Source organism: Astatotilapia calliptera, chromosome 22 (genome assembly GCF_964374335.1).
Source record: "Astatotilapia calliptera chromosome 22, fAstCal68.1, whole genome shotgun sequence".
Classification (NCBI taxonomy): domain Eukaryota; kingdom Metazoa; phylum Chordata; class Actinopteri; order Cichliformes; family Cichlidae; genus Astatotilapia; species Astatotilapia calliptera.
In genome coordinates, this window is record NC_137442.1 from 21,053,239 (window position 1) to 21,068,626 (window position 15,388).

The window sequence follows — 15,388 nt, forward strand, 5'->3', positions numbered from 1 at the left end:
ATTACATGATCATCAGCAAGTGTGAGCTCCTCTATAAAGGCACAACTTTAGGCGGTTTGCAGGTCTGGACCGATTAGCTGTGTGACAATACAATGCTGAAATCTTCCCAGGAGCAGAAGTCCCAGCAAATTCACCCCAAGGGCAGGCTGCACAATGCTCAGAGATATTCAAGCATGGTTTCTTTGAAGGGTACCAACAGAATGGATTAAGTTTGCAAAACCAGACATCCGGAGCCATTTCCTTTGGACATACAAGATCATGGTTATAATGCATAATCCAACAGCCCAGTCATACCAGCTGTTAAGCATGGTGGTGGAGGGGTGATGATCTGGGCTTGTTTTGCAGACACAGCATTAAGCTTGTTGTGGACCCCTGGACATAAATGCAGAGCACAATGTAAGACTAAAGGATGTTTTATTAAAAGAGTCTTTCTTTTAGTCGGTCCCTCAGGGGGTTGAAGGCGTCAGCAACAGGCGTCAGGATAGAGGAGGCGAAGACAAGTAGAGCAACAGCAATAGATTGCATGTGAGTATTACAGGAGCCGAGCTTGTTTACTGCATGCTGGTGTCAACTGAGGAAAAACAGCGCCCTCTTAAAGTCACGCCCCAATCAGCTCAACAGCAGGTAAATCAGGAATGTCTTCCCGGTGCGTGATTAGTAGGGCAGAGATCCCAGCGATGCGCCGCCTCTGCAGCATAGCACGCAACATTCCCCACACTCATGTCAACTGAGGACGGAAAGAGATCGCAAAAAGAGGGAGAGAGAGACGGGTGAGTCAGCTGAGGACAGTCTGGGCAACTTGGAGGCATTAAGTTGATTGTGAATTCCTCTGTATGCCAAAGTATTCTAGAGTCAAATATGAAGCCATCTGTCTGACATCTGAAGCCTGGCCAAACGTGGGACATACAAAAAGCCAGTGACCCCCAAAGCACAGGAGCAAATCTACAGCAGAATGGCTGAAAAAGAATTTTAAAAAAATGTTGTGTTGCAACTGCCCGGTCAAAAGTCCAGACTTCAACCTGACTGAAATGCTGTGGCAGGCATTTAACAGAGCTGCACAGAGAGCTGTGTAGATAATCGTTGGAGCAAAAAGACAACAACAAAAAGCAAACAAAGAAAAAAGAAACAAAAAACCCCAAAAACTTAGCTGTGCACAGGGCTGGACTGGGACAAAAAATCGGCCCGGGCATTTTGACTAGAGACCGGCCCACCAGGTATTATAGGAAAAACCATAAATCCTTTGAATGAAAACAAACGCTGTTGTCACAGTGATGTACACTGTCTTGTTGGTATATATGTATCTTAAACTTAAACCTACACCATCCTCCTATTGTGGTATTCTAAACAGTACCCGAAAGTAGACTGCTTGGTCGAGTTAACCTCCTGAACTATCTACACATGGTGAAAACCTGAAATTAAGACAGAGAAGACTAGAGGTGAGACATGATCATTACTGATTACTGATGACAGATTTAGATATATTTTCATAAACCATTCATTTGCCACATCAATAAACAGCATGGCAGGGCAAAATATTTTTTCTAACATGGCAACCTTTAAAAAGTGAAAGGAGATAGAAAGACAGGTGAGAAAGAATAAAACTAATTGACTTTTTGATGGGATTTTACACCCAGTACTGGTACAGTATCTAGAAAATGTGGGAAAATACTGGAATCATATACAGTACTTAGCTACTTCTGAAGAAATTATGATGGGACCCTAAAAAAAATTACTATGTACAATAATGGATTTCTATACATTTTACATCAGATGAAAACGTAAGATTCAGATAATTATTTGTTAAAAGCGAGACATTTTAAATGAGAATAAAAAAGAAAAGTATTTCTTTGTGCCCCCCTTTCCCTGTTAATGCCCTACCTGGCCCCTGGCAAAACTTTGCTAGACCCGCCCCTGCACAGTTACCAGCTGTCAGCTACATAAAAAAAGGATCCTGGTGTTATTTGTGTCTCAGAAACAGTTCCTAACTTCCCTTCAACTCATTCATGTCACCTAAAAGGTAAACCTGTTTCTCCATCACCTGTTCAGCTCTGATGATCCAGTAAGGACATCTCCTGGTTTCATCTTCATGTTTCCCTCTCACCACATATCATGACCAGCAGCTTTTACAGCTGTGACTCCAGCAAACATCAGCTGATACTAGAAATTAATATTAAATAAATTCTAACAACAGCTGATAAAGCTTAAATGTGCTGCTATTGTTTAACGCGACCTCCGCTGGTTTTATGTTTCTGACGCAAAGTGGGCGATAAACAAACAAGAGAGAAAAGCCGATCAGCTGATCATTGATCAGTTTCATGATTGAAGTAGAAACAGGAGAGGGAGGGGGGAGAATGAATGAAGAAGAGGCAGCTGTGCAGCAAAGACAGAATAACTCCAGCTTTGTGTCTTTTTCATTGTAGCTGAAGTACAGGACAAACTGTGTTCCTTTTCACCTCAATACGAAACCCGTAATATTTTCTCTGAATACGAGACGATTCCGTTTTTTACGGGACGGTTGGAAACTCTAATAACTAACCTTATAAATAAAATAAGATAAAACAAGTTTAACATCAGTAACATCAAAGCACCCGCCCAGCTGTATATAAACTCTGTCATGCTAGTTAGTACACAGTACAAGTTATTGTAACTGACTGTTAAAAGTCAGCATAACGAAAATAAACTCCACCTAAACTTGGTTTATATCTGACCCAGATAGACTGCAGGTCATTCTTACCTGAAGTTCAGTTTACCGTCTCAGGTCTCTGCTCCTTCTGCCTTTCTGTCATCCACCTGCCAGCGTGTTGCATCTGCTGGCCTCCACCACTTGCTAATGTTACTGAATCTGTGGAAGCTCCGCGATAGCCACCACCAAACAATTGAGTTATTTTTACACATCTCCCAGCATCTGGCCAATCCACCACCTTTCAGTGTTTATACCGTTACGGAAAAAAAACAAAAAACCCATCGTCCCACCGGGCAAATGCCCGGTATGCCCGATGGCCAGTCCAGCTATGGCTGTGCATCAAATTGGCGACCTGTCTGGGACGGCCCACAACTCTGATAAGGATAAGCGGAAGAGAATGGATGGGTGGAAAGAAAAGAAAACTGTTGTTGGGCCAGTTTTGTCTCCTTTGTTGTTCTGTCCATGAGATTCAGAGATAGGAAATGTGCAGTGGAACAAATTCAAAGTGAACCTGAAGCTGCATGTATACTGAAGGAAACTGTTTCCAGGGCCTACTCCGTGGATCGGCTTCCTCCGAGGCGTGGACGTCTATCAGCAGAGAATGTACCTTCACCTATCAGCAGAGAATGTCCCTTAGTCTGTAACACAGTCAAATATATTCTCATGTAATATTCAAGCATGCCATTCAGCGTGTTAGTACGAGCAGCTCGGGAGCAGCTTGGGAGAACAAGAAAACAGAGACTGCTTTAGATTGTCTTCCCAAAGTGACTCAACTTTATTCACAAGTACAACAGTTTATATAGAGGGTAAAATTCATGAGACAGCAGATTTATCAGTTTAAACCAGTACAGACCAAGATAAGGCAGCGTCTTCCTGCCCTTGGGTGAAGAAGCATCCTTTGTGTAGTTTATTAGTTCAGCTACAATTGTGATTATCTCAGCGACATATTTTCAAGGCACAAAACGAAGAGTTCTTTCATTAGTGAAATCTGAAACAAACCATTTGGCCTTCAACAGGCGTCTAAAAGATTAAGAAACTAATGTAGCTGAGGGAGTGATCTCTGTGGTATTTCAACCTTGTTGAATGACAGAGTTTTCCTGTATAATGTCACTATAAAACAATATCCAGTAAATGCTCCCATGGTACTAAAATACCTAACATATACTGTAAATTAAACTTGTGTAATTTTTATCAGATATGATTAAATTCCTGCTTTCATCAATGTAAGGTAAAGGTAATTCAACAATATTCATAAGCATGTGTGCCTACAGTGGCACACCATTATGTCGCACCTTTGAAATTGACTGGTTTTCTGCCTGAACTGGCTACATACTCTGAATAGATTTACACCTGATCTTCAGTTTCCCCAGAAACCCGAAGAAGCTCAGGAGACTCAGATGTAAGATTTAGAAATATATACCATGTTCTCAGATTCTTTGAAACCTTTCTATTAAGTAGAGAGACCTTCTTCTTTGTTTCTAACCTCTAAGTTCAGTATGTAGCTCACTGAATTGTAGTAACGTCACTATTTTTTGGAAATAAAAACATATATTGTGCATATTGGGTATGCTGTGCAAATCAGTTATTTAGTGATCATTAATATGTGTTTAGAATTTACTTGATAGGTTAAAAAGTACCTGTAGGAGTATTAGTACTAGCAATACTGGCCCTGTAGTTACTTGGTATCGATCTACAGCAAAATCTGCACTACAGAGCCACTTTGATACTCTCTAATTTAAAAAAACAAAACAAAAAAACCCCTAAACTTGATGTCTGGTTTTTGTTTGAACCCATTACTACTACTTCGTCTTTTACTCTTCCACACAGTCAACTGTGTGTAAAAGTGTGTATAAATAAATGTAACAGGTTTGACACACTTGCACAATCATGGATACATGCAGTTAAGCCGGTTTACTTACATCTAACGCATGACACCTAACAGCCCGCCCCTCCACCCTAAACTACAGGTTAATTATTAATTTTTTTTATGCAAAGCCACGCCTTCTTCCAACAGTGCAAACTAATAAACCACTGTTTTCAATCGACCTGATGACAGTGCGCCTTTGCTTTTCTAAAAGTTACCATCTCCAAATTCCTGCTTTTGCTTGTGATCATTCCAGCATAAAACTTTTTTTTCTTCTTTTTTACAGACACCCGAAAGAAACGATTTGCCTCACCATAATATTATTTATAATAATTTTGTTGACAAATTTAGACCCGCTGGAAGGTCTCCTTGAACCGCACCTGACTCATTAAGCAGCAGTGATGGAGGAGAAGGAGGCGGTGTGCCGGGGAGTGGAGCTGGCATATGGTGAGCTGAGCGGAGCGCCGCCGCCGCGAGACTGCACAGCTGCCTGTTGTCATGGAGGAGCAAAGATGGCGGTCCTGGCCTATAGCCTGGGCAAACGCGAAATAAATCAACATTTTACCATAAAAAACGCGAAACTGATATCGCTGGTTGCTGTTCTTTTACTCCTCGTGTTTCACGCTGCTTCGCGGTATTACGAAGGTGAGTGCTGCTTTTATTTGATCAACTTAATGTGGATGCGGCCACTGGAAACACTTGACATTGCTACTGGTAGCTAGGTAGCTGCTTGCATGCCAGCGCTTTTCTTAACTACTGGGCTCCGTGCTTTTGTCACGGGATGCTTTCTAGATGTTAAAGTTATCGCCTGAAAACGTGCGTGCCGCAAATAGGTGGTTTCACGCACTAAGTCTCCAAAGGAAGCGTGAATTTGACCCGACGTTATCCAGCTGGTTAGCTGCTAACACTGCCAATAGCTGTGTTTACATGTTGCTGACGTTCCTGCTGCAAGAAACGCTTTATTGCTGCTGGAAAAGCCCTGGAAAGGTTCGTGGAAGTGTATTTGATCTGCACCTGGAGACCAATGTCATGTAAATACGCCCGACATGGTGTTTAGCTAGCTTCCTGAATAAATGCACTGTCGGTAAGACTGGCCACAAATGTGCCTGTCGCCCTGCTCACAACTTCAAAAACTCTAGATTTGCTGCTTTGTGATAACATTGTAGCTGCACGTTTCTTTTTTCCAGGGCTGTAACTTGCATATGCATAGTGCACTGGATGTATCAGTAAAGGGTTTGCTCATAAATTGGTTGACAAACAGTGACACGTCCTCAGAGCATAGAGTTGGACTATGAATAAATAAAGCAGGCTTATTTACATGTACGTCGTACCTAGGCTGCTCAGTGTGGACGTCACCCACGAAAAGGTTAGGGAGCAGAGTGTGCTGTGAGCAGCTGCTTTGGCTGAGAATGATGTTGCATGCTGGTCTGCCCACCTTTCATGTTCGCCTGTTTCTGTGGATTGATTCAGCTGCAGATGGCTCCATTCATTTTGCGAACAAATGAATAGCTGGAGAGATTTATGCTCGAGCTAGATCGCTGATGGCTTCATTTTGCACTGTGGCCCCTGCCAGAGCCGTGTATTGTATGGTCCTTTTGACAGCACAGAATGAAAAGCCAGGGCACTATTGAGGCAGCAGGTTTCTGTCATAGTCGGAGCGAAACTGTGAGTGAAAGCGAGATCTTGTTTGTTTCGCCTCACCAGAAAGTTCTCTGTGTCTTGCCTCCAGGAGGGGACTCGTGTGAATGGCTGCTGTCCAGAGGACGTTACTTGGGGGAGGATGTATGGCAGCCTTATGGCTGCATGATGCACAAATACAAAAGCATGTGAGTCACACCACCTCTGAAGTTATTACACTGTATGTTTGGGATAAAGATTTAAATGTGTGGCAGTGATGTTGTGAGTTTTTGTCAGTCACTAAGGGTTTGTGGGTAATTTCAACTAAGGACTTTGGGATAAAAGATCACTCATTGACAAATAAAGGACAAAAACATTATTCACTTCAGTAAATAAATGTTTGTTTGTTTGTTTTTTATCTGTGCTTGGCCCTCACCAACCTTTTATGTTTTACAGTGAAGCCAAAACCTGCCTCTCTGAAAAGCGGGTAGCCTTTGTTGGCGATTCGCGAATCAGGCAGCTGTTTTACTCCTTCATCAAAATTATCAACCCTGAACGAAAAGAAGAGGGGATTAAGGTAATAATGAGAAACTGCACTGTTCAAGCCCAGGGTTTTTCTCACAATAGTGATGGTACAAGCCAAACAGATCTACAGATATGAGGCACAAAGATATGCTTTAACTCACTCTGCCCATTGCTTCCAGGGAAGTTTATAAACTGACTAAAAATATTTCAACCTCAAAATGGAAGTCTCTCTTCCATCACAGATGGCTCTAAATTCTGACTGATCAAGGCTGCAACCTAAATCTAATTAGAAGAGCAGACTAAGATTCATGCGTACCTATCGTGGCTGCTTTGAAGGCTGTGTGTCTTCCGTCAGCTCTAATAAATAACCAGACCATCAGGACTTCAAAAAAATGCAGTTTGACTAGTCATTCATATTTATGTGGCTTAATTGTGGCTTTTAAAAGCAATAGTTACTTTGCTCCTCCGTACTTCTCTCAAGTCTGATAATTTAACTTCAGACTATCGATTTTATGTTAGAAAAAATCACCCTGCTGACTTGTCAAATAAATAGTCGTTTTTATGAAAAGATGGAAGTACTTTAAAGCTTGATATAGATGGCATTGTGGAAATGCGATGTTTAAAAAGGTTAAAGTCGAGCGGCTTGCACAGAAACTCAACAAGATAAATGAAGCTATGGGATAACCCTATAACTATACAGTACTAACTGTTTTGGTCTCAAGCTGGGACAAAGCATCACTGACTGTATGTCACACTTCCTCTCTGTCTGTCCACTTCCTAACATCTGAAGCATGAGGACATTTCCTTTGAAGACAAGAGCTACTCTATTAAAGTGGTGAGCTATTTATTTATATATATATTCCTGGTTTTAACATGTTCTCGGTTTATGTTTTTTTTCTTCTAAACACTCTGCCACAAGATTTCTTTTCAAACTTCATCTTTGTGTTTAGGACTTTCTGTGGTACCCCGAGGCAAATAATTCAATGAAGGAACGCTTGATATCATGGACACGTGTGAGTAACGGTAACAAGTGGGGGAAATTGCGAATCAAGTGCCGCTCGTAAACTTAAGTGCGGCGTCTCTTTTGCTTTGCAGGAAGGTTCAGCAAAGCCAGATGTTCTCGTCCTCGGAGCTGCCACGGTAACCTGCGTAAATGCCTGCATGTTTTATATGAGACAAGTGTGACGTGGTGGCTGCCGATAGTTATGTCAGTCCTGACTGTTTATCCATTTACACAGTGGTCCATCAAGTTGCACGGTGGCAGCAGTGAGGCCCTCCAGCAGTACAAAGTCAACTTGACTGCAATCATGGGGCAGCTGGAGAAGCTGGCTGAGCATGGGGAGGTCTACTGGGTGCTGCAAGGTGTGCTCAGCTTCAGCCACTCACACAATACAAGATCTTTTTATGATCATAGACAGGCTTGTAAAGTATGAGGCATGACTGGAAAATATTAAGACTCATTTGGTGTTAACATACAGAGGAATTAATAGTTTCCAATCCGCACACATGCCTAATAAATTTGCAGCTGTACTTCACATCTGTTTGTTAAACATTTTCCATTTTTAACTTTTTGATTGTTAGAATTTACTGCAAACAACAAACAGGCAAAATAAATAAGGTGCCACACTGACATCTCTGAACCTCCTACTTAGCATTTCACACTCAATAGTCATTTCCCACGTTGCACAATGGTTGTTCACTTCATGTTTCCATGCATGGACCCTCTTGATTAAACTCCTTCTGCAGATCCAGTAAATGAAGAGGTGTTAAGTGAGAACAGGAAAATGATCACCAACCAGCAGCTGGAGCTGTACAATGAAGCAGCAGTGGATGTGCTCAACAGCAGCAAGCGTAATGGCAGATCTCGGGTCAGACTGGTGGCTGCTTCCCGTCAGGCTGCGCTGGAAACCATCATCAAGTCAGATGATGGTTTGCACCTGCCTGAGAGCACCAGGAGTGTGGTAAGTTAATTAATGAGTCCAGCTTTAGTGCGGTTATTTTATCGGTATCCTTGATTAGTACCCACTTCCCCTTCACCTCTCCTTTTAACCATCCTGGCAGGGAGCCATGATCCTCATGAACTCTGTGTGCAACAAAATACTGAGGCCCATCGACGGTTCATGCTGTCAGACGTTACGAGCCCCTAACTTGCTCCAGAAACTGTCGGCTCTTTTCTTCCTTGGCTCAGCCGTGGTCATCATGGTCTTCCACATCCTTGGCAACAATCGCCACCGCCGACACGTGCCCCCTGATGTGGAGAGCCTAGAGGAGAAGAAGCCAGCCACTGCAGCTGTTCCCCCCGGCCCAAAAGCACCTTTTCAGGCTCTCTGCAGGATGGGCGTCATCATGGGCTATTTTTACCTTTGTGACAGGGCAGATGTGTTCATGAAAGAGCAGAAGTTTTACACGCACTCCACGTTCTTCATCCCTCTCATCTACATATTTGTACTGGGAGTGTTTTACAGTGACAACAGCAAGGAGGTGAGACGGTGCTTCTCAGTAAAGTTTTGTTTTTGCGTCAAACAGCACAGTATAACAGTCTCTAAATAATCTCACTATTTTATTTTTTTCTTTGCTTCCACGCAGGCAAAATTACTCAACCGAGAACAAACAGACGAGTGGAAAGGCTGGATGCAGCTCGTCATCCTCATCTATCACATATCTGGAGCGAGCGCTGTGAGTCCCAATTATGTCTACAAAAATCAGTTTGAGTCTCCTGCTGTGTATGTTGATGTCTGAAGAGCCTGATGGTTATTTTTCTGTCTTTCAGTTCATCCCAGTGTACATGCATGTGCGGGTGTTGGTGGCAGCGTACCTATTTCAAACTGGCTATGGACACTTTTCGTTTTTTTGGCTCAAAGGAGACTTTGGACTTTACAGAGTGTGCCAGGTTAGGGGTGCTTTCAGTTATACTTTAACTTTATATTCTTATTGACATTTGTTTCTCAGTCATAGCAGACAATCATGCACATGAGGTGTAATAGAGAAGTTCTGTCCATAAAAAGAAAAACAATTGGACGATTTTCCAGTGCGCTGCTATTTTTTTGGGGGGGGATCACCTCCGCTCTGATTACATGCATGTGACAACTTTGATGTCTCAGACTTGCACAAACTTACATCAGCTCTCAAACTTTCAAGTAGAGGATCATTATTGGTACTTTGGTCACCCAAAGACCAAACGGCAGTGAAAGAAACCTCAATGTTCAAGACCAAAGGCGGTGCATAAGGACAACAACACGCACCATGACCTTTTCCTCTAGATTCAGACTGTGGTATCCTGCAGGAGAACATTCATCACTCATAATCTGCCTGACACGCCACGCATTGAACACTCACCTACACAAAAACAGTCCTTGTCCTCCACTCCACACTGGCTCCCTGTGACTTTAGATCTCGTCACCAAAATAAAACTTAAGTTGAAGTGTTGGCGTTTCCGCTCTGTGAACAAAATCCAGTGGTCAAAACTAGGGATTCGGTGACTGAGTGATTTTTAAAAATGGCAGCTGTGACAATAACATTATGATTGTTATTACAGAATAATTTGGGTTCAGATAAATAGTGTGATTTTTGGGTATCTGCTTAGGTGTTTGTGTCATATTCATTCACAGGTGCTTTTCCGTCTGAACTTCCTGGTGTTGGTGCTGTGTGTGGTAATGGACCGACCGTACCAGTTCTATTACTTTGTTCCCTTGGTCACATTCTGGTTTGTTGTCATCTACACCACAATGGCTATGTGGCCTCAGATCCTTCAGAAGACGGCTAACAGTAGGTGTCAAATTACTGACCTTTATATACTCCGCTCAGTCGTGTCCTGCACTGTGTGAATAAACACAGTTGATTAATTCATGTCATAAGTGCAAGCAGCAGGGTTGCGTTTCATATGTCTTCCTTGTTGGACAGGTAGTGGCGTCTGGCATTTTGGGGTCTTGGCAAAGTTACTGGGCCTCCTGATGTTCATCTGCTTTTTTGCCTTTTCACAGGTGGGTCAGCTGAAAGCGTTCTTAAGTGTAACTCTACTTTCTTTTAATTGCATATTTAAGTTTAAGAGATGTAAATGGTCACATGTCCTAAGTTGTTCACGCAGCACCATATTGACCACTAAGCTGTGCTATGATTTATTTTATTTTTTTAAATCGGATGTTTACTCCATTTTTAAAATGCTACTTGTTTTATGTAATTTCTGTGTTTTGCATTATGACTCCAGGGCGTTTTTGAGCGCGTCTTCTCTGTGTGGCCCATCTCTAAGCTCTTCGAGCTGAATGGCAGCATCCACGAGTGGTGGTTCAGATGGAAGCTGGACCGATTTGTAAGTCAAATGTGTTTCCTCAAGGTGCAGCCAGGCTTTTGTCCACTCGTGTTTCACATGACAGAACACCCCCCCCCCCCCCCTTTTTTTTTTAATTTTTATTTTTTTAATATAATATTTGTTACCGAAGTGATAACAAATTTTCTGGCCTTTGCTGTAATCTTTTAATGTGTTGGCACTCCTCTGCAGGCGGTGATACATGGCATGTTATTTGCCTTCATCTATCTGGTGCTGCAGAAGCGTCAGGTACTGTCAGAGGGAAAAGGAGAGACTCTCTTCTCTGCCAAGATTTCCAACTTTCTCCTCTTCCTCTCTGTTGTCTCCTTCATAGTAAGTCTGCATTTCACATATTTTGGGTCTTACCAAAATACCCGTGCTGAGCATTAGTTCTTAATTTAGATCAGTTATCATCTGTTACATAATTCTTCTAATCTAATGCTAAATATTTATTTTTTTAAATTTAGACTTTTTTGTATATTTAAGTAATAAACACAATGTGCAAAAGGGAATGCTTAAAAAGGAGCCATGTTTACTTATGTGACAAAGCCTTGGAAAGTTCTTGTTGTACTAACTGGAGATTACAGTATCAGCTTAACTTACTGGCTGTTTGGAAAAATGTGGCACTTAAAATCTTCTCCACGTCATTCTAGACTTACTCAATATGGGCAAGCAGCTGCAAAACCAAAACCGAGTGCAACGAGATGCATCCCTATATCTCTGTGGTCCAGGTACAGTTTTTATCTGTCCTTATCTTTGTTTCTTTGGCTTTTCACACATGAAGTGTTGGTGCGATCAAGTCTGAAAGGTTCTCTGAGTCCGATTAGTTGTTACTGCTGGAAATCCTGCATTTGATTTTGGGTTAAGAGGTGGCACCTGGAGGCAGGACTGATGACGCTGAGGCTTTAAATGCCTCATTCTCACATTAGCTCAGATGAACAATATACAGAGTTTGTGCTAAAAAGCTGGAAGGTTAAAGACTGTTTAATGTCTGAACTGTTTGGGACATCTGCGCTTTCGCCCACTGTTCTGTGTTGATTGGCTAATTCACATGTTTGGAAACAACCCTGACATCAGAGGCCTGCACTGTGATGTTTCATGCATGTAACTTCAGGGTATATTGCCTCGGAAACCTGTACCACAAACAAGATTAGAGATCATCAGGTGTGAAATCGCTGTCTGCTGACCAATCAGTTCTCTGGAAAATAGCATCACCATTCCTGTGCACCATCAGTAGAAAGGTCTAAGTTTTCTAATAGTGTCTAATGTCTTTGCCTTTCTCTGATCAGTAAGAAATATAAATTATTAGAGGCAACTTTATTATTATTTTTTTCTGTTGTCTAATTTTAAATTCATTCTTTTACTTTTATTCTTTACTTGCTCTCAAACATCACTGATGTTGCAGCTGAGAGAATAAAAGCTAAAGGTGTCTTTTTAAAGATTCAATCCTGGATTAACTGACGATCTAGCTTTGTGTCTGACTGCTTATCATGCCTCCCAGTGTAAGGCAAAGTGAATCCAGATAACCTGGATATGATGAGCTTTCTTCGTAGTTTTGGCCCATGTCATCTGAGTCATGAAGTTAAATTTACTACTTAACATGATTTCATGACAGTCTGATATGATTGTGAGACCAAGCCTAATAGCTCACCATGTTATCTACAGTCAATTCACACTGGAAAAGATATGTTTTCTACATATATTGCCACCATTACTATATTTAACCATTCGTCTGTTTACACCACTTTAGTGTTTACAGTTCTTCAACAAGCTTGACCTGCTACTTTTTTAGTGATAAGCATGATTTACCTGTTGTAACGTCACACTTGGATTCCTAAAAATGTCTGTGATCTGTTTTGTGGGCAGATTTTGGCCTTCATTCTCATCAGGAACATTCCTGGCTATGCCCGTTCTATATATAGCTCATTCTTTGCATGGTTTGGAAAGATCTCCTTAGAGGTAAGGTTCTCCTTGCTTTAGAGTCACAGTTAGCAATATAACCCTTAAATAAATCTCCAATCACAAAAGACTAGAGTCTTATGAGAGGTGTTTTTTTAAAACCATGCTTTTTGTGTCCCACAGCTTTTCATTTGCCAGTACCACATATGGCTTGCAGCTGACACCAAGGGGATTTTGGTCCTCATCCCAGGAAACCCCTCCCTCAACATTTTGGTTAGCACCTTCATCTTTGTTTGTGTGGCTCATGAGATTTCCCTCATCACCAACGACCTGGCCCAGGTGGTCATCCCCAAAGACAGCATGGCTCTGCTGAAGAGACTGGGGGCCATGGGGATTCTCAGTCTCGTTATACTGCTGGTGTCCAGGGCTGGCCAGCCCACACCTGGCGCCTGATGGACATCTCCTGAGGGGATCTGGGGGAGGGGCGGGAGACCCACTAAGACCCTGCTGAGATTGAAGTGAGGTACAGATGGAAGTCAGGAGGCAGCCTTGTGTTTTAGCTACTGGTGAGACGATGTTGGCAGCGGTGACCCTTGGGAGAACAAAGTCTGTCCGCTGGCCACATTTGAGCAGAGTCCGTACTTTTCTGACTGCTGTGAAAGTCACACACTGAAGAAAAGACAAATTCCCAACAGAGAAGGAGTCACTCCTTTAACAGCAAAGTCAAAATTGTGGGAAAGGAGTTTAAAAAAAAAAAAAAAACACACAAAAAAAACCAATGAAATGTTTACAATATCTGGTTTCAGGATTTTGGAAATGCAGAATCTAAAAAAACAAAGCACGACGTCCTCATTTTAAGACTCATGCCTGCTGCATTTGGCAGCGTCGCGTCTGTTTAGCCAAACGCTGATAATACGTTTTTGTTACATGCAGAACTTCCTGTAAATCGCTTTGGGAGGGATCACCTGGCACACACTCCGTCCATGTTGTGCAGTAGCAGCTGAAGGAGGGATTTCACTCAGGTGGATCCATAACCTGCATATTCAGATATCTACTCTTTTACAACAAATGCGTTAAATTGTGCTGCATTTTTATCGTCAACATTCGTTGTACAGTATTCCTGGTGACTTCAAACTGCGTCAGATATCTAAATATGAGATATATGGACCAACGACTGGCTCGGATGATCAAAGAGTGACTAGAGTCAGAAAACTTGGAGTGCAATGGTTAATATGTTGGAATATCCTTCGACGTGTTTTTGCTGTGTTTTATTTTTTATTTTATTTTTTTTGTGCGTAATTTTGCTGAAAGGCTGTGGTCACCTGCTGTAGCGCTGAAATTCTATGTGACATGTACAGTATTTAATGATTTAAATTAAGTTTATATTTTATACGGTTTTTTTGGAGGGAGGGTGGGGCAGGTGGGGGCTGGCTTTGTTTTATTTTATACTCTGCGACTGCTGTTTGTGACGGAAGTGTTCTATAGACAATTTTGTATCCATCCCAGACCCTCATAGACAATTACCTGATGGTGAGGTTGATCCTTTTAGCCGTCTTGTCTCATCTGTAGCTTACTTCCTAGTCTGTGTATATTTGTACAGTAGTGACAGATTTATTTTATACAGCGTTGCTTCCGCAGTAATTTTGGTCTGTTATTGTTTTTTTTAATGTCCATTGAAACATGCCTCATACCTCTGGCAGAAAGTGTACCAAGTTTCACATGCTGTTCTAAGCAAACTGCTGGGTGACAAATTAAAGGAAAACCTTTGACCTGTGCAGAAAGGGGCTGTGGTGGCTCTGAAAGGCTGCAGGGGGGCGCTGTAGATCAACTTGTTTTGAATGACTGCCTTTTAAACCAATGATAAAATTTGTCCCTATGGGAGTGGTTTCTCCCACAAGCAATATGACACCACCCCCCCACCCCCCCTTATAGTCACCTGAGCTCAACCTAACTTGCATAGCCTGAGAGATTTTAGATTTTTATTTTTTTATTTTTTTTCCTTTCCTACTGATCTTGGAATTTGCTCCACATCCTTCAAAGTACAAGATGATGGAAATTACGTTTACCCAACGCCTCACTAAGACACTTTATTTTTTTTATTTCCATTAAATTGTTACCAATCTGTTTTTCTTGAGGTGCCACAGCCACTGAACTTTGTAGTCAGTGAATGAGTGACTGAAGTGATGTCTTAGTGATGCCTTTTAAACAGACTGTGTGGTGTTTTGTTTTGGGGGTTTTCCCAGTGGCATATACCTACAGTACATCTTCAGATGAAGACTTACATCTGTGATGCAGCTGTGATCATAAACTTCCATGTTTTAGGCACTTTGTATGGGGGGCCACAACCACATCATTTAGAAACCACTAGGTAATGCACTGAGTGAGCTGACATTACTGTTAAGGAAAAATGTCGTACATTTCATCAGGCGGTGTCTGTCCCCTCCTCATCTCCCCCTCACATGTTTGCCAGGACGGCAAACATGTGAGGGGGAGATGA

The 15,388-nt window shown here is 42.0% G+C and overlaps 1 protein-coding gene across 1 annotated transcript; it reads left to right on the forward strand.

Moving 5' to 3' along the window:
- Window positions 1-4,734: 4,734 nt before the first annotated feature.
- On the forward strand, window positions 4,735-13,715 carry casd1 (CAS1 domain sialic acid O acetyltransferase 1). The gene is made up of 18 exons (XM_026156113.2): window positions 4,735-5,192; window positions 6,277-6,373; window positions 6,621-6,741; window positions 7,480-7,524; window positions 7,640-7,702; window positions 7,785-7,829; window positions 7,928-8,051; window positions 8,436-8,650; window positions 8,751-9,170; window positions 9,276-9,365; window positions 9,460-9,579; window positions 10,298-10,454; window positions 10,590-10,669; window positions 10,894-10,995; window positions 11,185-11,325; window positions 11,646-11,723; window positions 12,859-12,951; window positions 13,075-13,715. The coding sequence occupies exons 1-18, from the start codon at window positions 4,949-4,951 to the stop codon at window positions 13,342-13,344; spliced, it is 2,505 nt and encodes an 834-aa protein (XP_026011898.1). The 5' UTR covers window positions 4,735-4,948; the 3' UTR covers window positions 13,345-13,715.
- The last annotated feature ends 1,673 nt before the right edge of the window (window positions 13,716-15,388 follow it).